We start from the raw sequence: 21,368 nt of genomic DNA on the forward strand, positions 1-21,368 counted from the left end.
TCCCGCCGCATCGCTCCGCCTCCTCCTCGTCGTCGTCGTCGTCCTCCTCCTCCCGGCGCTCCTCTTCTCCAGCCCGACGCCGCCCTGAGAGAGACTCGGCGCCATGGGGGGAGCTCTCAGCCCCCCCCGGGGGGAGCTGCCCATGGCTGAGCTCCGGAGAATATTGTCCGCCCGCCCCCCCCCCCCCCTTATCTATTGGAAGGTCCGAGTGGGGGGGTGGTGGGGAGAGGTTGACGGGTGTGTGTGTCTGTGCCTGTGTCTGTGTGTCTGTCTGTGTGTGCGTGTCTGTGTTTCTGTGCGTGTCTGTGTGTGTCTGTGTGTGTGTGTCTGTGCCTGTCTGTGTGTGTGTGTGTGTGCCTGTCTGTGTGTGTGTGTCTGTGTGTGTGTGCCTGTCTGTGTGTCTGTGTGTGTGTGCCTGTCTGTGTGTGTGTGTCTGTGTGAAAAACGCGGTCGGGCCCCCTCGTGTGCCCCTCCGGCCTGTGTAGGTACAGTACTCACTCACGGAGAATGCCCCAACAGTCTGTTGTTACAGGCAATACGGGGAAGATGTGTGTGAGCGACGCGTGTGTGCCCATCTTCATTTGGCGGGTGACGTGCACCCGCTTGTCACGTGTGTATAAAACCAACGTTTTAGGGAGTGGCCCTTCATCAAGAGGGACGGGCGGCAGACGTGTTGTCCGGCCTGTGGTTTGAAATCACGTGTTACAAAAGCGCTCATTTGTAAACATTTATTTGAAGCGGCGTCACCTGACAGACGCCTCGTCCGCAGGCGAGAAACCGACTGCCCCGGAACGCGTCGACGCTGATAGCAAACCACCAGCGCTCCACCCCTGGATCGTTACCGCGCGCCGTTCCGCGCGATGTCCGACATTTCGCTCAGCGTGCTGGGACGTCACGCGGGGCAACGCGTCGAGGCACTGGCCGGAGAGCCCGCCGTGCAACCGCGACACGCGGCATACAACGATTGTGCTCGTGTGTGCGTGCGTGTGTGCTATCATGCGGTCGCAATTTGCTGATTATCGGATCACGTGGCACGCACGTGGCGTCACGTGGTGTCTCGGGATGTCACGCGGCACCTCGTAAGGCGTCACGCGGCATCTCGCGGTGCCACGTGGCTTCTGGCGACGTCAAGTTTTGCCGGCTTTTAAGCCACGTCATGTCATTAGGCTGTGTAAAACGTAATAAGGAAACATCGGATTACGCTTTGTAACACGAGATGCATGCCCACCTGTGCAACGCGCAATTGCACTCTTGCCCTCTGAGATACATTTCTCACTCGCAGTCCACGATTCTTTAATTCTATACCTTAGTTTTTAATTATTTATTGAGCTACTTTGTTTAACGTGTCGTTTCAGCCATACGTGTGTGTGTTGTTAAAGAATAAGGTTATGTTTCTAGGTTTTTGTTGAGATTCTGATTGGATTTAAATAAAATGGTGTGCAATTTTCCGTGCTAATTGTGTTTGCGAATGTGTGTGTACACGTGTGTATGTGTACACGTGTGTGTGCACACGTGTGTGTGTACACGTGCAGGAGCGGTGGTGCAGTGGTTAGCGAACTGAAAAACATTTGCGGCCAATGATAACAGTGGCGAATATTTGAATCGGTCTTGGGACATCCCATAGGTCGACTCAGCCATAAATAAGTACAGTACCTGGCACGGTCAACAAACATAATGGGGGAGACAAAGGCTGCCGGGCGTGGTGTTGATCACACCACCCATTCGTGTGCTAACAGCAGTTGCCCCAACAGTCGATATATATTAGGATATACGGGGGATCATTGTAATTGTGGCTGCATGTATAGGCGAGTATGGTTGGGTGTGATTTACGCTGATCTGTTACATCACCATAATCAATGTATCACAGTGATAATCACATCACATCCCCATCAATGCATCCACGTCGCGGTGATGATAATCATCATCAGTAAATTATCGCCATCATAATTGCATTACCGTCGTCATTAAGCAATTAGACTATGTGAACTCGTTAAGTGCTGCCGCTGTGGACTCTGGGTAACGTAAATGAGACCTCCACTCCCTCCATCCACTGGAACAAATCAATCTACAACCGATTAGTTCACCGGCCAACTGGCTTCCCGTGCCAATACCGTAATCGTCACCGCAGCGTCGGTGGTAAGCGGGCAAACCCTCGGCTGGACTTTTGTTTTACCTCTCTGGGTCTTATCAGCAGAGTCACCACCGGCGTTAATCACACTCGGCAACAGGACCCCGTGGTGGTAGAGGGAGCGCTTCTCGACAATAAAGTGTGGCAACGCAGCAGCGTTTAAATACTGTTGTCGTAACGTTGTCAAGTTCTCACCTGCCCCTACCGGGCATCTGTGATAAAGAGCTTTATAGCTCATCGGATTCCTCCCGTATAAATACGTATTATTGCTTTCATATGAAGAGACGAGCGATTGTCGTAATTGATAAACTATTATAGTGAGATTATATCATAACTTAATATTTGCTCATCTAACTATATCACGGTTACCATCATCACCATCAACAATGAATTATGGCCATCATCGTCACTTAGTTATTATCAAGCGTTCTATGCGAACGCCATTAATTAATGATCAGGTTCATCATGATCATTGCTTGGATGTATGTACGAACCGTACGTAGCCAACCGTGCTAATCGGAGGTGCGGGGGAGGAATAACCAACCTAAGAAATACTTCAATGTGTAATCATCACCGCTTAAATCATTGTCAGCATACATACATCACTATCAAAACATCATCATCATCTCTTTCATCGTAGAGATGATTATGTGGTGTGGCTAACATTTTGCACCTCCGATTAGTACGGTTGGCTACGTACGGTGCGAAAGAAGTTCAACGTGCATACATCATCACCACCATCATCAATAAATCATCATCACCATCACTGGATCTATAGAATAATTTCATCGTCATTATAATCACTAGATCTATATCATCACTTCAACATTATCACCAACATTCTCACTGAATCTATATTATGACTTCATCATCATCACCATCATTATCACTCGATCTATATAATCAATTTATCATCCTCATCGCTATCATCATTACTGGATCTATATCATCACTTTATCATGATCACTATCATCATTACTGGATCCATATCGTAATCACCATCACTCCATCATTATTATCCTCACTGGATCCACATCATCGTCGTCATCATCCCCAGTCACGAATCAACATCAATTCGTAAACCACCACCGCTCTCATCACCGCCAACGCCATCACCACCGTCGCCTCTTTCCTGGGCTACAGCGACCACGCAGCCGTCGTCGCCGCTGCCGCCACGGCCGCCATCAGAGCGAGGAGCGTGGGGTCCGGGAGTCGCCTCGTGCGGGCGCCAGACCCTGCGGGGGAGAGGCAGAGGGCGCGGGGCCATGACCCGTTGAGATGCATCGGCAGCAGCGGCATCCTTCCGTAGCGGTGCGAATCGAATGGCAACATCTGAACCCTTGTCAGTCTCGCAGGCGCGCAATGCTACAACGCTGTTACTGAACGCGCGTGTTCTTAAGGTGTTCAGTTTGGTCTGCTTGCTTCTCCAGATGGTATTGAATCCTGCCACTACTCATTTTGCCTTTGCGATTCTCGCTCTTACGTCTTTCGTGCAGTCGTTGTTCCCTGCAAGTAGACTTCCCAACTATACAAATGCATTTAAATTCACAATCTTGCTACTTTATATCATTACTGCTTCATCAATGTCCTCCCTTCCGAACACCATCGTCTTCGTCTTTTTCACGTAAATCTCTCAGTCCTGCATCCCTGTCCTGAACTATGCAGCGCATGAACACTTTCCTCTGCAGGACGACAACGCAGCTTTCTTCCATCACGTTCACGTCGTCCGCGAATCTGGGCTTATTTATTCTTGCTCCTTGCACAGATATTCACGTGCCGTTCTCCTGAACGGCATCCATCACTCTTTCCAGAGTATGTGTCGAAATTGTTTGGTGATAGTGGATCTCATTGTCTCATACCTATTTTTGATTTTATATTTTTAAATTTATTTTCATTTATAATAAAAACAGTTAAATTTAATTGCATTTAACTGTTTTTATTATACAATTTTTATTTATTTTTATTTTTTAGATTTTTTTTTGTTTTCTATCTACGTGACTTTACCGAAACAACCAAGAATATGAATTCCTGCAGTCACGAAAGTTTTAAGTCTAAATTCATAGCTATTGCTGCTGGGAACCAATCTCCTATTTCCTGTTCCACACTTCACTGCTGTTTTTGACCGTTCACCTACATCCTGCAGAATCTGTGTCAGTCGTTTCCCTACTCCGTATGATCTTAATGTAGCCCACGTTACATCTTTCTAAGCCGAATAGAATGCTCTCTGGAAATCTATGCCAGCCAATTCTTCCTTTGCTTTCTCTGCTATGAGCCTTAACATTACGATTTGCTGTCCGGTGTTTCTATCTTTCCTAAACTCTGTCTATTCATCGGCCAAATAATGATCAGTCTGTGCTTTTAATCGATCTGATGGCATATTCCCCATGTGACTGATTAGCGCGATGGTTCTATCATTTCATTTCTTCCTGGCAAGATTCAAAACAATGTTCTGATTTTGTGCCAAACGCATGCTGCCACCTCGCGGCTTAGCCGCGTTAAAGCATCTCAATCGCTGACCCTGCAACCTTTCCCGTGCGAGTGGAACGCGTTGGTGTAGAACAGGACGTGTTTATAATGGGCGACGTTTCGTGCAATGGCCCTCCTTCAGGGCACAGTGGGGATTTAGCGCAGGCGGTGAGTCTGCGCAGTCATCTCAGTTGGTCAACCCGTAAGAGCTGGGCTGCCCAGCGACCTCCTGTACCTAGCCTGGCACAGCAGTCAATCTTCAATACCTGGGTCTGTCCCGTGGCCTCCTGCACCTAGCCTGGCACAGCAGTCAATTCTCAATACCTGGGTCTGTCCCGTGACCTCCTGCACCTAGCCTGGCACAGCAGTCAATTCTCAATACCTGGGTCTGTCCCGTGACCTCCTGCACCTAGCCTGGCACAGCAGTCAATCCTCAATACCCGGGTCTGTCCCGTGACCTCCTGCACCTAGCCTTGGCACAGCAGTCAATCCTCAATACCTGGGTCTGTCCCATGACTTCCTGCACCTAGCCTGGCACAGCAGTCAATCCTCAATACCCGGGTCTGTTCCGTGACCTGCACCTAGCCTGGCACATCAGTCAATCCTCAATACCTGGGTCTGCCCCGTGACCTCCTGAACCTAACCTGGCACAGCAGTCAACCCACAGCACCTGGGTCTGTCCCGTGACCTCCTGCACCTAGCCTGGCACAGAAGTCAACCCACAGCACATGGGTCTGTCCCGTGACCTCCTGCACCTAGCCTGGCACATCAGTCAACCCACAGGATCTGAGTCTGCCCCGCGACCTCCTGCACCTAGCCTGGCACATCAGTCAACCCAGAGCACCGAGGTCTGTGCCGTGACCTGCTCGCTGCCAACAGCGATCCTTTCACACACTTCACGTGATGACCTCACAGTGCACCTAGCCTGGCACGGGCAATCGTGGTGACGTCACCACCACTCAGTGTCGCGCTTACCTTTGGCTGTGGTTTGTATGGCCGTGGCGGCTGTCGATGTCACACCCGTCGTTGTGGCTCGTGTTGTCGGTGATACTGCAACACACATACACAAACAATATTACATTAGCTCCAATAATATATAACTGTTAAATTGATATTACATGAATGTCAATCGACTGGCAGAAACTCTATACTGTTCATTGACTGCTGATTGCGTTATCGGTGGAAATAAGCATATGCACAATTAAGACTTTAATATTAAATTTGATTTGAAATACTTATAATTGGGTCTAGAATCTAAACACCGTCGCTCAATCCCACTTGCAGAGAAGATTGAGTTGGGGTGGTGGGACGTGGAGGGTGTTTCTGATCGCTATTGCAGGTGCGAGGTGTTCACCGATTTTTGTTGTTGTATTGTTTTGCCTGGGAAATCGGCATCGTGGTGAGTTATTTAATTCTGATTATGAGCGTTAATAACTTGTTCATTTTGATCGAGTCAATGGATATAATGGAGTTGGAAGATGATTTGGGCGTTTTGGTGTTGAAAATAGAAGTTGTTTTTGCAAGAGATAACATTTGGTATTATTGTGTTAATTGGTAAGGCACAAAATGGCCGACTTAGGACACGTGTTTTCGGAGATAAGGTTACATTGTATGAGAAATAATAATTGCTTTATATGTGTATTGTCAGTAAAATATGATTTCCCTAATTTACATATTAATATGATTTGATGTTAAATATTGCTTTACTAGTAATTATATAAGTAGGTATTGGTTCGTTTATGCAGCATCATCAGGGACTGTATGGTATTAAGGAGGCACTACGTATGTTTTGGGTATATGTTTGATATTAAAAATGTTTGTTAAATACTATATATGTTAAATGTTCTAAGGTATGATCATTTAAATTTTGGCGGATTTCGTGCTGAGTAGGTACGCAGAGTACCGACTCATCATCTCTGAACCTCATTCTTTTTATTGTTCTTGTTGTTAATGTTGTCTATTTTTGCCGACCTGTCCCCTTCGCAAGGGAGGAGAGGGACAGGGCGGACCGTCTACACTCTGCATCTACATCAGCCAATCGAAAGAAGAAGTTTCCCCTTCAGAAGGGTTGCAGGAGCCAGATCAATTGATGCACTGCGAGACCACGAGAAGTCGCGCCGGTTCGGGGGGGGGAGGTGGAAGAAACTTTAATCCAGCAGTTGATATATCCTAGCCGCTGTTTGCTGATTATGCTGATGATGACGACGATAACGATGGCGAGGCGCTCGCACCTAGGCAAGCGGTGCTGTTGGCGTCGAGGTGAAATCCCGGTCTGCAGGCGCAGTGGAAGCTCCCAATGGTGTTCACGCAAAGCTGCTCACAGCCCTGCGTGCTATTCGCACACTCGTCCACATCTGAAAGAAAACCAACACCTAGATCACCATCACATCATTGTCATCGTCACTATCATCATCCTCATCGTCATCAACATCATCATCACCACCATCAATCACCAACGTCACCATCATCACCACCACCACCACCGTCACCACCGTCAGCATCACTATTACGAGAAAATCACAAAATCACAGTTGGTGGATCATACACCCTTTTGATGGGCGTCGCGATGCTATATACCCTGGCTTGCCAGAAGAAGGTAGTACAGCCAGTCTGGACTAATTTCTATCTGTTCCATTTGTATGGGATAGAGTGTTGCCCCCTCGCATGCATGAGGTTTCTCTAGCTCCCTCCAACATGTAAACGCTAATTAAATGGTTGAAAACATCTTAAAATGTAAAGGATTACAGAGCTCACAGTGAAATTTGGCACCGGATCACTACATTGATACTGCCTTTCCAGCATGTAATTGAACAATCAAACGTTGGGTAAGGACACATCTCACCAATCTTAATTATGGAGCTTTCGTGACTGCAGGAATTATTCTTTGGTTCTTTCGGTTAAGTCACGTCTAAAGACGTGACTTAACCGAAAGAACCAAAGAACATCTCACCAACGTTACTTTTACCAACATCGCGGAGCAATCTCATCCACGGTGTTCCACCGCACACCTTCATCAAGCTCCGTTCGGAGGATCTCCCCCTTGAGCAACAACAACATCATCATCATCATCACACCTTTTGAGCAACCCTCACTTCGCCAAGGGACCCTCACCTTCAGCGATCTTGTCGAAGACCACGTCCAGGAGTTTAAGGCTTTCTGCGAGTCTCTGCACGTGGTCGCCTTTGTAGCCAGGGGAGGAAGCATTCCCCACAGTGCCACTGCCTGTCGCTCGGAACGTCTTCTTCACATCCCCCGAGCTGTGGGCCACCTCGCAGTAGGAGGCGTTGGCGCTCTCGACCAGCCGCTGCGAATTGAGCAGCACCGAGTAGGTCTGACCGTTCACCTGCACCACCACGTCCACGCTCTCCTCCTTAGCCACCATCACCAGGCCGTCGAGGGCCATGGCCGGCCCCAGGAAGACGTAGGCTAGGCGGGTGAGCGGCTTGCGGACGTCGAACTCGATCTGGACGAAGTGGGTGCCCTTGATCTGGAACCCCGGCGGGTACGGTTCGTCCACCTGCGGGCCAGATGGCAGTGGGAGGAGGTTGTGTGGTTCAGCGGTGCTTCCCAACTAAGCAGTCAATCAGATTGCTTTTCCAGTTTTGGTTTGGGTCAATCCGAACCCAAACGCAAACCCAAAACCACACCATCCAGTTAAGGTCTTGCCTCTCGTCTTCCCTACTCCACCACAATGTTGCAGCCACTCCCTCCGCTTCACGGACCCTGGCATGCTCCTTACTCACACAGCATCCACTACTCCACCATTGGTGGCCGCTCTTTTAGCTATCGAAGTCTATTGTTCTCTATGTGAGTCTCCGGGCTTCTAGGCAGAGGTGGGACAAAGTCATTGTTATGCAAGTCCAAGTCGAGTCTGAAGTCATCAAATTCATGACTCGAGTCTGACTCGAGTCCAAGTCACATGACTCGAGTCCACACCTCAGAGGTGGGACAAAGTCATTGTTATGCAAGTCCAAGTCGAGTCTGAAGTCATCAAATTCATGACTCGAGTCTGACTCGAGTCCAAGTCACATGACTCGAGTCCACACCTCTGCTTCTAGGTAAGTACAGTACATGGACCTCTCTGTGAGCCTTTGGACCTCTATGTAATTATACAGGCCTCCATGCGAGTCTCTGGGCCTCTATGCAAGCCTCTGCCCATCTATGTGAGTCTATGTGGCTCTATGTGAGTCTATGGGCCAATATCTGAGTCTATAGATCTCTGTGTAAGTCTATGAGCTTCTATGCGAGTCTATGTACCAAGAGGACATGGGAAATCGGCTCGTATGCAGGAGCTACGACTGTATCTTGCTTTTAACTTGGTTGAGCTACACACTCTAGTCTTACAAGAGGCGTAATGTTTGATGGTCATCTGTGTGCAACCAGCCCCAACTGCGTTGGGCAGAGCAGGCAAGGACAGGTTGGCCACGCGGCAAACAGGCTGCACCAAAGCACGTTCAAATTTTCCCAGGAGGCTCGGTGGTCAAATGCCCAGCCTTATAATTTTGTCGGCAGTGGGGATCGCCTCATCACTGGTCTTCCCAGTTCTCTCAAGGCACTTGCCTGACCTGGTGAGTGATTTAACCCTTTCCCATTCCAAGGCGTCTGTAAGTTGCAGGGTTGGTGTCCCATTCACCACTGAATTACTTGGAACGCGCAAGCGGTGAGCATTAATTTTATTTAGAGAGGCATAGTGCTGCTGTTTTTAAAGACATTGTATTCACCACATAGAACTGTAGCGACACGACTGCACTTCATGATGGCTGGCGTAAAACTTTGCTACACACCCTGCCGTATGGCCTTTAACTTTCGAGTTCATTCTGATAATGTACACATATGTCATCGGAACGGAATTGGAAGAAAAACCGATTATTAATACGATGACGATGATGAAGAGACCACTCACCAGCAGGGCCCGTGGGCTTAGATTCTTATCATCCGTCCAGTAGAGCGAGTAGTCTCCGTCGGGCCTCGGGATCTTCGCTCCGTGCAGAATCCCATTCTTCTCCTGCTCAAAGCTCCAGTCGAGGTTGTGGAAGAACGACGCTACCCCAGTGACTGTGCTGTTCTGGTCGAGGTGGATGTGGTCGACGACCAAAGCCAGCTGCGGGTTGAGCAGCACGACGTCGCGCACGAGGCTGCTCAACCCCAGCCCCGCCTCATAAGTGTCCTCCGAGTTTCCACGAATGAACACCGTCCCGTTCTGCTCCGCGGCGGTCAGTACGCGGCCGTTAAAGCTGCACACGGGCGACTTGTCACACGTCACCCAATTCCAGTCGCACACCTCCACCATCTGACCGACCCAGGGAGGCTTGCAGAGCTCCCTGGCCGGCAGCGGGTTCGTTTTAAACATCGGCACGTTGCTGTGCCACGTGAACTTCGGGCCGTAGAGGCCCTCCACGATGAACGGCATGCCATTGGGCGTGAAGATGAAGGTGTTCTGATCGGGGTGCTCATGCCCAGGGTTGAAGTTTTTCCAGCCGTCCACCCACTCCGGGTAGCGCTTTTCGCGGACGATGTCGTTGACGGCTGCGCCACCAATCTTGCCGGATTTGAAGCCGACGAAGGTGGCGTTGACCTGGGCTGGCTGAGGACTCCCATAAGTGACGACTCCCCAGCTCTCAAAGTGGTGCAGCGCCGGGGTGCCGTAGTCTAGCGGTGGCGTGGGTGGCAGGGTGGCGTCGTACCTGCAAAAGAAGCGCGCAAGAGAGAGAGCGTCTCAGTGACATGACACAAGGGTTAAGAGGTCATCCGAGCCAATGGCACTGTTATAAAAAATACCTTCCCCTTTTGTTTCCACGTCTCGCTCAGTGCCAACTCACTCACTCACAAAATGTTTTGGGTTAACTCACCAAATGTACTCCAGGTGCAATGTGCACCAACGGTGAGCGCGGTAGGAAGCGCCCGTGCCGTTCTTGGGGCGGAATGTGTTGATCATGCTCGCCAGCCAATTTCCCGCTGCCGTCGCGCAGGACGTAAGTGTCCAGAAGGCCAGGTGAGCCTCGGGGCCGTAGTACCAGTTGTAGTTCGAGTCCGAGATGCCCACGGTCCTTTCGAACCCTGGGCGAGCAAAAGAGTTTCAAAGCTTCAAATTAAAAATCAAGACATGACCATGGCCAAAGCCGGTAATGCCGCCATGCCTCACTTCGCCGACGCGTTCTACCCTTTTGCCAAATCTCGCGGCTACTGCAACAAGTAAACACAATGTGACCTCCAGGATCTGCCCTCAGTCTCCCACCATCTGCTCTAAGGTCTTCCCTTTTGGTTTCTGGAATTGTGGAGACCGACCACTCCAACGTCTAAATTGGCAAATAAGCCATCCCCCATGCATGCACACGTGTCCCACACAGTGCAACCATCGTTCCCCTATAATGTCGACTATCCATATTCTATTCTAGAATTCGGCATTGCTTCTGGAAACCGCGATGGCGAGATGTTATCTACCTCGCCTATTATGCAAGGAGGTCGTGGATTCGATCCTGACCCTGACGCCTGTTGTATATTGTAGTTTGCATGCTCTCCCCGTGGTAACGTGGATTTTTCTCCGGGTCCTCCGGTATTTCCCACCACATTTAGAAACATGTGTCTCGAATATTTGGCTGTTATAAATTTCCACGTGATGATAAGCCGCTTGGGATGTTGATCTATCATTTGTGCGCCCAGGTCGCCTCTGAAAAAGAGCTATTATAGGTCAGTGGGCTTTACCTGATAAAATAAAACATATTCATTCTGTTTTACCCTGTCTTGCCACATAATCCATAGCATCCATCTCATACCGCCCCCCTCCCCTCTGTTCTTAAATAACAACTTATCTTCGAGCTCAAGAGTTAGGGTCCAGCTCTTCTATCAACACAGTAACACAAAGAGCACTTCTGAAACACAAACCCGCTTCTTATTTACCTTCAGACTCGTCTATCTGCTAAAGACAATTGGCCTTTTGATCTCATTCTTGTGATATGGTGAAGACAACATATCGATTCTGCTTCAACATGCTCCCAATAGGAATTCTTAGCTTGGCAAGTCCAATTAAGTATGCTGCCAGCGGGTCTTCAAACCAGACTGCATGCTATGGTTTGATGACAATAGCCCTTTTGTGTCGCTGGACTCTCCAGTACAATCCCAGTGGCCCTCAAACGTTGGTGTATGCCCTACTAGCATCAAATAGACCTCTAGAATTCATAAATACTCTCACCAGATATCTGGCCTTGATAATATACTGTGCAATGATCTCAATGTATATTCTACCATAGTCCTAAATGGATCTCCAGGCTGGATTAATGCTGCAGTATGAGCCATACACCTCGTTAAATCTTCCACTACTGTGATCCTGAATGCATCTCTCACACCTGGCTGGAGGCTCCTGTAGAAGAAGTCAAAGTGCTTCTTGACCCAGATGTTGTCCTCATGGCTGATGTTGAAGTGCCGCTTGGCAAAGAAGATGTGCTTGAGGAGCGATCGGGACAGGTACGAGCCGTAAGCGATGCCTTCGTTTAGTGACCCATCCGTCACCTCGTTGGTGATGAACATCGACTTCTCCATGATGGACATGGCCTGTTTAACCCACACCGCCGCTTCTCTGTGGTACCCTGCAATCCATACCAGAAGGGTGGGGGAGGGGTTTAGAGGTCTTCAGAAAGAGCTGGGACGATTGGTCGAATAATCGACTATAAACTGTGATCAACCGCTTCTTTTTTGAGGGCACCTTAAGAATAGCGGCCGTCCCAACATTCTGGCTCCCTGAAGCCAGGAAACCCCCTACAAGCCCCGCCCCCAAACGTGACGCGGCTGCTGATGCCGATGACGTCACCAAGTCCTCACCTTAATTTGCAGCCCAGAGGCACATGCGGGAGAAGATGTAATACTTGCCCCCACACAAGCTATTTGGAGTTATCTGATGACTATCGCCCAATCATGGACGTGATAGTCATTATGGTAATATATGACTTAAATAATGGAATGTCCCAGCACTAGTCTAAGGCGATTAGAGATGTTTTATGATGATCATCTTCAAAACTATCCAGTATGATGATTATCATCAGTAGTAGCGTCAGCAGCTGCAGCAGCCTTAATCTATCCGCTGCTGGATGATGGCGTGCCCAAGTCATCACCATCTCTCATGGTCTTACAATGCAATGATACATCTGGCACCTGCACACGAGCCGATTTCAATGCAGTCAACGTCCTCTCATGCGCATTCCCTCGTTTAGATGCTGCTCCATTGTTCATCTTCACCATCGGCCATCTGGCCTTCAAGCCACTGAGCATCCTGTCCTGCTCCAGCCCACATCCGTAACCTGCATTTGTTTATAATCCACATCTGCCTCTTTTTCTTTATCGATGTAAGGCACGTCATGGAGTGGCAGCCAAAGGAGATCAATTCCCCGGTGGCAGAGCAATGAAATCGGCTCACGATCAGGAGCTGGGTGGATTGTTGCATCATGAGACTGGAAGAGGTGGTGACGGCTCGCCTAAACTCTCATCCATGGCTGATGAGAACTATGATAATGACATGTTTTTGACATTACGTCCCTTACTCCCAATGAAGTAATTTGTGGGAAATTTTCGAATACGACAAATTTGTACCCTGAGACAAATATTCAGCGGCCCGCTGCTCGTTTCCAATGATTTCCGGGAATTGTTTCCCCGTACAATGAGAGTAAAGCAGACGGTGAGTAATTTCATCACGTTATCTGACACTCGCAGTATTAACCAGGGTGGTCGCCACCCTCGAACCGCAAACCTCTGCAACAAGCGGCGAACACTCTGTCACAGGGCTATCATTATCCTGATGATGGTGATGATGATGATAATTATCAAAGCCACCAGCAGCTGCAGCAGCAGAAGAGACTCACCATCATTCATGATGACAAGGCCCCCCATGAGTAAGGCTACGGTGTTGGTCGGCTGGTGGTTCTGCAGATATTGGAAACCCCATCCGCGTATGAAGGACATTCTGTACATGTACTCTGTGGATTTGACGAGAGCCACCAAGTATTGTTTTCTCCGCGTGGAGTCCAAATGTTCATACATCAGGTCGTATGCCGTGGCAAACCCAGCGAGTGAGTGTCCGATCGGCACCTCGTCTTTGGGGTACAGCGTGACGAGCCTGAAAATAGTAGGAGATCGCAAACACATAACGTCTTCCAATTACAATGTGACCTTGCAAAGGTAAATGTACATCCCTGTAATTATTTGCGCATGCCGCACTCCTGGCAGGAGCCTCCGCACGAGCGAGTCCCACTCTAACGAGTATTGGCTCACTCTACCCAAACTGGTAAAATGTTTTAGAAGAACTAGGGGTTAATTAACTGTTAACTATACAAAAATTAAGTAGACAACATGACCACTGGCCATATAACCCAGATCTTTCTTTCTGGCATCTGAAACCCGTCCCCAGATTCGTACCAAGACCGTGGGTATCTTGAGAACCTCCGAGCCATCCGTGTGCCACCTCCCAAATAACAAACAACAACAAACCAGGGCTCATAATAACCATCACCACCAGGACAACCCACACCACCAACTCACCAATTGGGCTGCGCTGCCATCCTGTCCATGTACTCGATGGTGAAGTCTCTGGCTCTAGTGTCGTTCGGGTAGAGGAAGCTGTAGAAGGCAATGGCTCCCAGGTTGTTGCCGTAGATCTCGTTCCAGATGGCGCCGAACTCGAGCGGATCCCAGGGCGGGAGGTGGTCGCCGCTCTGCTCCATCATGGTGAGCGCCGCCTCGTGCAGGCGGCTCACGATGTGCGCGTGGCTCGACGCGGCCGCCGAGGCGCGCAGCCCGGCCACGTCCCGCACGCTGAAGAACAACATGGGGTGGCGGTCGTAGCCTCCATCCTGGAACTTTCCAAACTGTGCTGGGTTGCCGTCCTCGGCCGCCAGCAAGACGGGGAGATTTGGCAGCAGCAGCAGTGGCGGCATCATCATCAGCATCATGCGCATCGCCAGTGGCAGCGGAAGCGGCATCATCATCATCATCAGGAGCGATAGAGTTGCCACCTTTTCCACTGCAGACCAAACCCGAACATATTTCTCAATCAGCACCCGGTAGATGAAAAATGTGCAGTATCAATATAACAAGCTTTACTACCCGGCTTCGACGGGGACTTGGATTCTTGTCTAGGATTAATTTCATATTCCCTCATATTTCACTGAAAAACCCTAAAAAATTGATGCTTGCAAGAAAGAAAAAAGCCGAAACAAATAAATTTAACTAAATCAGATGTTTTTCACTCAAGGAAATTCAACCTTAACCCACGTAAGGTCGGTTTAGGCAACTCGGGAAGGGAAGGAATGACGTGCATGGTGTAGTCTGGAAAGTACCCACATGGACAATTTCAAGTTTGTTGCATGTCGGAAAGTACGCTAAACATTTTGAACAGACACACATTCACACATTTCTCTTTTATATAAAATGATTTGCAAGTGGATGACGGCCTGCCCAGGTCATCGCCATCTCTCATGGTCTTACAATACCAAGTGTGGGGTGTCTGGGGTAACGTGAAGTAAGAGGGGGTGAGTGGTAATAGGGAGAATCCCCCAAACGCCCCACCATCAGGAAGGGACGTCTGGCCTTGACCGGGGGCGGGGCATGAGTTGGCCATAGTCAGGGCAGGTCGGTTGGCGTGGGGTGAGGGTGGTAGTCGATGGGGATGTGCACGATTCGTCGTTTCTTTACAGAAAGTGACGGTAAAAAATAAATCTACGCAGCACAGTGCTACATTCGTGCGTGACGTCACTGCAAAGAGCTCCCCCCCTCATTAATATTCATGCCCGCGTGGAAATTTACACTAACACAAGGTCGTACACTCCACATGCCGCACCCCTCCCCTCATTAATAATCATGAGCGGGTGACGTCACTCCATATGTCGCACCCCTCTACAATAACCATTAGCGGGTGACGTCACTGCACATGGTCAACTCCGCCCCTCATTAATAATCATGAGCTGAACAATTTTTCTATTGAATATTTCAGATTTACAGCAATATACACCCATACCTTGGAAGGGCAAAAAAGCTAGTAACAAATACAGTATTGAGGGAATTGCATAGGAGAGAAAATGTATCCGACTTCCTCATTCTCATATATAAAAAAAAAATAGCAAACCTCACACTGAGGAGATTTCCTGGACATTGCGTCAAAGGTCTGCAAATATTCACAACACGTATACGCAACATTGGTTTACTGTTTTAAATGAACATGTGCTAAAACAGGCAAACAATGTTTAACACTGGTAGGAACCTCCTGGTTATACACCAGCCCACAGGGGATTATTGTGTCCGTCCGTCCATCGTGCATCCAAAAATGGGAGAGGTGGGGCTGGGTGGAGAGGGGAGGGTGGGGAGGGGTAGGGTGGGGAGGGGAGGGTGGGGAGGGGCTGGGTGAGGAGGGTGGGGCTGGGTGGGGAGGGGCTGGTCACCCCGTGGTGCCCTTATAAAACTCAACGTTTGACCTACTCACACACACCGGCTTGTGCCCGCCCTCACAGTCGGCCATATTTGCGGAATACACCACGCCGCCGTTGACCCTGGCCATTGATCGAGCAACCCAACGTTCCTACCAGCTCCCTCCGCAGGAATGTGCTAGGCAATGCTGACGCCCCCCCCCCCTCCAAAACAACCTCAGTTGGTACCGTCCAGATTTGGTGCAGGAAACGCGTCATGCCGCCAGGTTCCATAGCACGTGCAATTGGTTGTGTCTCCGGTTAAAATGGGGTTATGGTTGTGGATGCATTGTTCGAATGTGGTTATGGTTGTGGTTATGTGGTTTAATATTGTTATCATGTGCTCATGGTTGTGGCCAGGTTTTTAGACTGTGGTTATGGTTGTGGTTATAATTTCGTTTTGGTTGTGATTATAATGTGGATATGGTTGCGGTTAGAATGTGGTCATGATTGCGGTTACATGTGCTGTGGCTATGGTTGTGATTATATTGCGGCTGTTGTGGTTATGCTACCGAGTGTCCGGCAGGACTGGAGATCTGGTCTAGGAGTTAGATGCCGACATTGCGGCCGCAGCGAAATTACTAACGGCGATGGCAGCGAATACCTGAACCGATCCTGGGCCTCTCCTAGGTCGACTCAGACTTAAATGAGCACAAGGTGGCGGCGGTGTGTATAAACAGCAGCAAACGGGGTAGCGCATGGTGCTGACCACCCAAGGGGCCGTCCACAAATGGCGTCACGCGATTTTGGACGATTTTTGACTACCTCCCCCCCCTTCGTCACACGACGTCACAAAAAGTCAGACCCCCCCTCAAATATGACGTCACAAAGCTCTACCCCCCCACCCCAAAACCATATTTCCATTTTTTTTTAAATAAAACATTCTTCAAATCGCTTTAAACTATTGTCATTGTAGTGTGTATTTAATGTGGCGCTGCACGCTGATGTTGTAGGAGAAAACATTTATTAAAAAGTCAATTTAATTAAGTAGAACGTGTTGTCTATATTTATTTAAAGTTGCGCATTTTGATGTGACGTCGCATTTCTAAATCCCCACCCCTCGTCACACATCGTCACAGATGTCTGACTCCCCCCCCGCCCCAGGTGCGTGACGTCATTTATGGACGGCCATCAACCCAACTCGTGTGCCGTGCAAGCAGCCATCCCTCGTAACTTCTGTTCGCTCACGACCCTTGTCCACCCGGCAGTCTGTTAATGGCTAAACGGGGGGGGGGGAATCTTTGTCTTTGATTGCGCAAGTGGGTGGGGTGGCTGAGTAATTGGATGCGTAATAAGGTTGGAAGAAGTGGTGTAGTAAATCAAAGGTTTGCAATGTCGGGAGCGGCACGACACTCAGGGCCCTATGGAGGCACTGATGTCGAAATTGTGTCAGCGCTGTGGCGTTCATGTGGAAGCCGTTGCGTAACGAAATCGTAACGCCTTTTTCCTCCGAATCGTCCCGGAGTTATTGTTCATAGCCGCACGGAAGTCGTGCGCCGCGGTGGGGAGATGTTAACTACCTCGCCTGGTATGCAGGAGGTTGTGGATTCGATCCCGACCCTGACGCCCAGCTGTATATTTAGAGTTTGTGTGTCTCTCTCCCCGTGGTCGCGTCGATTGTTTTCAGGGTCCTCCAATTTTAACCCACCATATTTCGAATCAATATCATGCGTTGAGAGTATTTGACTGCTATACATTTACACACGATGGCAGGCCACTTCGCCCAGCTGTAATTTGTGATAGCCAGGGCCTTACCTGGTAAAAAAAAATTTGTTCATCACGGTTGGCTACGTACGGTGTGAAAGAAGTTCAACAGTTGGGTGGACAGGCGGCGCTAACCGCTGCGCCACCGCTCCTCCTGACTCTCACACGCAGTGCACGATGCGTTACGTGCACGATGCGTCACACGCATTGCGCGTTCCGTGACACGCACGTGGCCGAAGGCAAAAAGACCCGCGCCCGTATCTAGAATTATTACCAAACGTCAATAATAGCTCTTGACAAATATTTGCTGTAAATGGTCCACACCCACATTCCTGAGCTGTTAAAATACATAAATATACGCGTAAATATACAAATATATTCACTCCAGTCAGGGTGACTCACTTCACGCCCCCGGACCGCTGGTCCTTGAGAAACGATACAAGCCGCCCAAACCAGCACGGCAAGTGAGCCCGCGATTGATGTTGGGGATAATTAGTGCGCAGCAAATTGTCCCGTCAATCACGCTGCTAGGTTTGACATTTAAAATTATAAAGTTCGATATAATTGTTCAATTGCGTAAGGAATCATTGCACAGATGACTCAACGTGTGGATCCTACGATAGCCAACTGGAGTACGCCACAAAGTGGCACACACACCCGATCTTACGCTCACCGATCTCACTCACCGATCTCGCACCCGATCTTTTCACATTGAAGTATCTCAAAGCACTGTACGTAAACATGAAACTACACGCCCAAGTATACATACCCATAATAAAGGTTTTAAAGAGCGAAACGGGAAGACGACTTCACAATCCTGGCTAATCGCCTGATCAAGCTGGTTGTAATAATCGCCGACGAAATTTCGTAGGCTCCACGTTTATTCTCCAACACGAAATCCAAACATGTATTTATACTGGAGGAATCCTATGAGCTATAAAGCTCTTTTTCACAGATGTCCAGTCGTAACTAATTGGCTAAAGTAGTGACTAATTGGCACATCTTTTTGACGTGACAACCCTTACTAATTGTGTCGGGTGGTGGCGAGTTTAACGGCATTCATATTCACACGATCTACCCAAAAAATCTCCTTCATTATCGATATTGGTCGCGAGAGCCTAAGTGTTAAACCAAGTATGTGTATCATCGAAGCGACGTAGGTTTAGTGATGTGTGTGATGTGTGTTGTGTGTGTCGCTATTGTAAACTTTTAATCACATTTGTTGGGAAAACTGTTACGTTGTTTATATAGCATTGTTTTAGTAAGCTTTAGAGGGGCTTGGTTTGGCCCGATATTTTTTTATTTAATATAGATTTATACTTAAAAATTTGATCGGTATTGTATTATGATTGTTATTGGGATCAAACATCGAAATTAGATTTTTTGCACTTTTTGTACGCAGCATGGACCGGATTTTATTGTTTATGTATGTGATGTCTAGATTTGTGTACAATTAATTGTAGGTGTATCTTGTAATTTTATTGTTTGTTGCGGTTGAACCCAAATCAAGAGCCGAATGGCTCACAGGGTAAATCCTAATAAATTAACTGAACTGATAGGAAAAATATCAAAAACCACACTCGACATGCCAATAAAATGAAGAACTATGTTAAAGCGAATAATATTTACAGATAAATCCAATGAGACAAATAAAATAGCTTTTATTTTAATCTTACGTTATGGGGAAAGCCTGATGTACGATTCGGTGAGTTTTAGGACAGTGATTTAAAAAGTGAAACAGACTCAGAATCCCGAATGGACCGAGGAAGGAGATTCCACAATCACAATGCGCCCTCCTTCACAGATTTGTCTCCTCTCCCTGCTGAGAAACCAATGTCGCTGATTAACAAAAAAATAATAGTGGACTTCCAAAAGGTCGTGTGGCTGATGGAGTGTGTTTTTAAAAACACGTTCGTTTTGTTTCAAAATATGGGAAGGAGGCGAGTGATTGTTCGATTACGGTATTTTCAAATCTCACTCCACGTGTCTCTCAAATTCTAAACTAAACTACGTTTTGTTTTACCAGGTAAGGCCCCTTTCGATTTAAAGCTTTCGTGACTGCAGGGATTCATCTTCTTGGGTTTTTCGGTAAAGTCACGTAGAAGGGAAGTAATAAAATAATAAAAATAAAACATAATAAAATATTTTATTATGTTTAATTTTTATTATTTTTATTTTATTACTTCCCTTCTACGTGACTTTACCGAAAAAACCAAGAAGAACAGGTAAGGCCTCCTGAGCGATTATATCTTGTTTTTTCAGAAGCGAACTGGCCACAAATGATAGCTCGACCAAGTGGCTGATGGTCACGTGGGGATTTACAGCAGCTGCCAAATGCCCTAAGCGCGTGATGCTGATTCCAAATGCTTGCTGCTGCTGCATAGCAGGCAAGGCAGATGACGTATCACCACCAACTCACCGATCTCAAAACTCACCCGGTGTGTCTCTGGTGATCTCAAAAACTCACCCGGTGTGTCTCTGATGATCTCAAAAACTCACCCGGTGTGTCTCTGGTGATCTCAAAAACTCACTCGGTGTGTCTCTGGCGATCTCAAAAACTCACTCGGTGTGTCTCCGGCGATCTCAAAAACTCACCCGGTGTGTCTCTGGTGATCTCAAAAACTCACTCGGTGTGTCTCTGGCGATCTCAAAAACTCACCCGGTGTGTCTCTGGCGATCTCAAAAACTCACCCGGTGTGTCTCCGGTGATCTCAAAAACTCACTCGGTGTGTCTCTGGCGATCTCAAAAACTCACTCGGTGTGTCTCCGGCGATCTCAAAAACTCACCCGGTGTGTCTCTGGTGATCTCAAAAACTCACCCGGTGTGTCTCTGATGATCTCAAAAACTCACCCGGTGTGTCTCTGGCGATCTCAAAAACTCACTCGGTGTGTCTCTGGTGATCTCAAAAACTCACCCGGTGTGTCTCCGGCGGAGCGTTGTGTCGCCTGTGAAGGAGTTGGTGAGTTCACCTCGAGCCCCTCCTCCTGCTGCTGCTGCTTCCTCGCTCGGTGAAATCGGTGCAGAGTCGATCAGCGACTCGCGCTTTTGTCCGTTCGGTGAAGGGCGTGGCGCAGGGGGCGTGGCGCAGTGGGCGGGGCGGAGCTACGATGAGAAGGAACGGCCCTGGAAGATAATGAGTCATAGAGATGCATAGAGATACGTAAAGATAGAGACCCACAAGGATACATAGACATGTATAGAGACCCATATAGACTCATAGGGTTACATAGAGACCCATAGAGATGCATGGAGACACATAGAGACGCATAAAGATACACAGAGACCCAAAGGGATACATAGATCTACATATATATTTAAAGAGACCCATAGAGACTCATAGGGTTACATAGAGACTCATAGAGATACATGGAGACACATAAAGATAGAGACCCACAAGCATACATAGAGATAAATAAAGATGTATAGAGACCCATAGAGACTCATAGGGTTACATAGAGACCCACAGAGATGTATAGAGACACATAGATACACTTAAAGAGACATAGGGACCCATGTAAATAGAGACCCACAGGGATACACAGGGATTCATAGAGACCAGTAGAGGTGCATGTACGTACATAGAGTCACCTACAGATTCGTAGAGACCTATCAATGTATACCCATG

General features: G+C 48.3%; 2 protein-coding genes across 2 annotated transcripts in view; one reads left to right on the forward strand and one right to left on the reverse strand.

Moving 5' to 3' along the window:
- The window catches only part of LOC133342059 (dermatan-sulfate epimerase-like), a 19,907-nt gene extending 18,463 nt beyond the window's left edge, over positions 1 to 1,444 (forward strand). Inside the window, 1 exon segment of the mRNA XM_061550974.1 lies at positions 2 to 1,444. Within this exon segment, the coding sequence (XP_061406958.1) occupies positions 2 to 88 (87 nt within the window). The 3' untranslated portion in view covers positions 89 to 1,444.
- On the reverse strand, positions 715 to 20,761 carry LOC133342068 (dermatan-sulfate epimerase-like). The gene is made up of 10 exons (XM_061550986.1): positions 20,658 to 20,761; positions 14,120 to 14,600; positions 13,444 to 13,697; positions 11,938 to 12,177; positions 10,444 to 10,651; positions 9,498 to 10,278; positions 7,706 to 8,111; positions 6,826 to 6,948; positions 5,570 to 5,644; positions 715 to 3,363 (listed from the first exon to the last, which is right to left on the reverse strand). The coding sequence occupies exons 2-10, from the start codon at positions 14,569 to 14,571 to the stop codon at positions 3,266 to 3,268; spliced, it is 2,637 nt and encodes an 878-aa protein (XP_061406970.1). The 5' UTR covers positions 14,572 to 14,600; positions 20,658 to 20,761; the 3' UTR covers positions 715 to 3,265.
- Between the last annotated feature and the right edge of the window lie 607 nt (positions 20,762 to 21,368).

The sequence above is a fragment of the Lethenteron reissneri genome, chromosome 2 (genome assembly GCF_015708825.2).
Source record: "Lethenteron reissneri isolate LAM-NWPU_2019-01 chromosome 2, ASM1570882v1, whole genome shotgun sequence".
NCBI lineage: Eukaryota > Metazoa > Chordata > Hyperoartia > Petromyzontiformes > Petromyzontidae > Lethenteron > Lethenteron reissneri.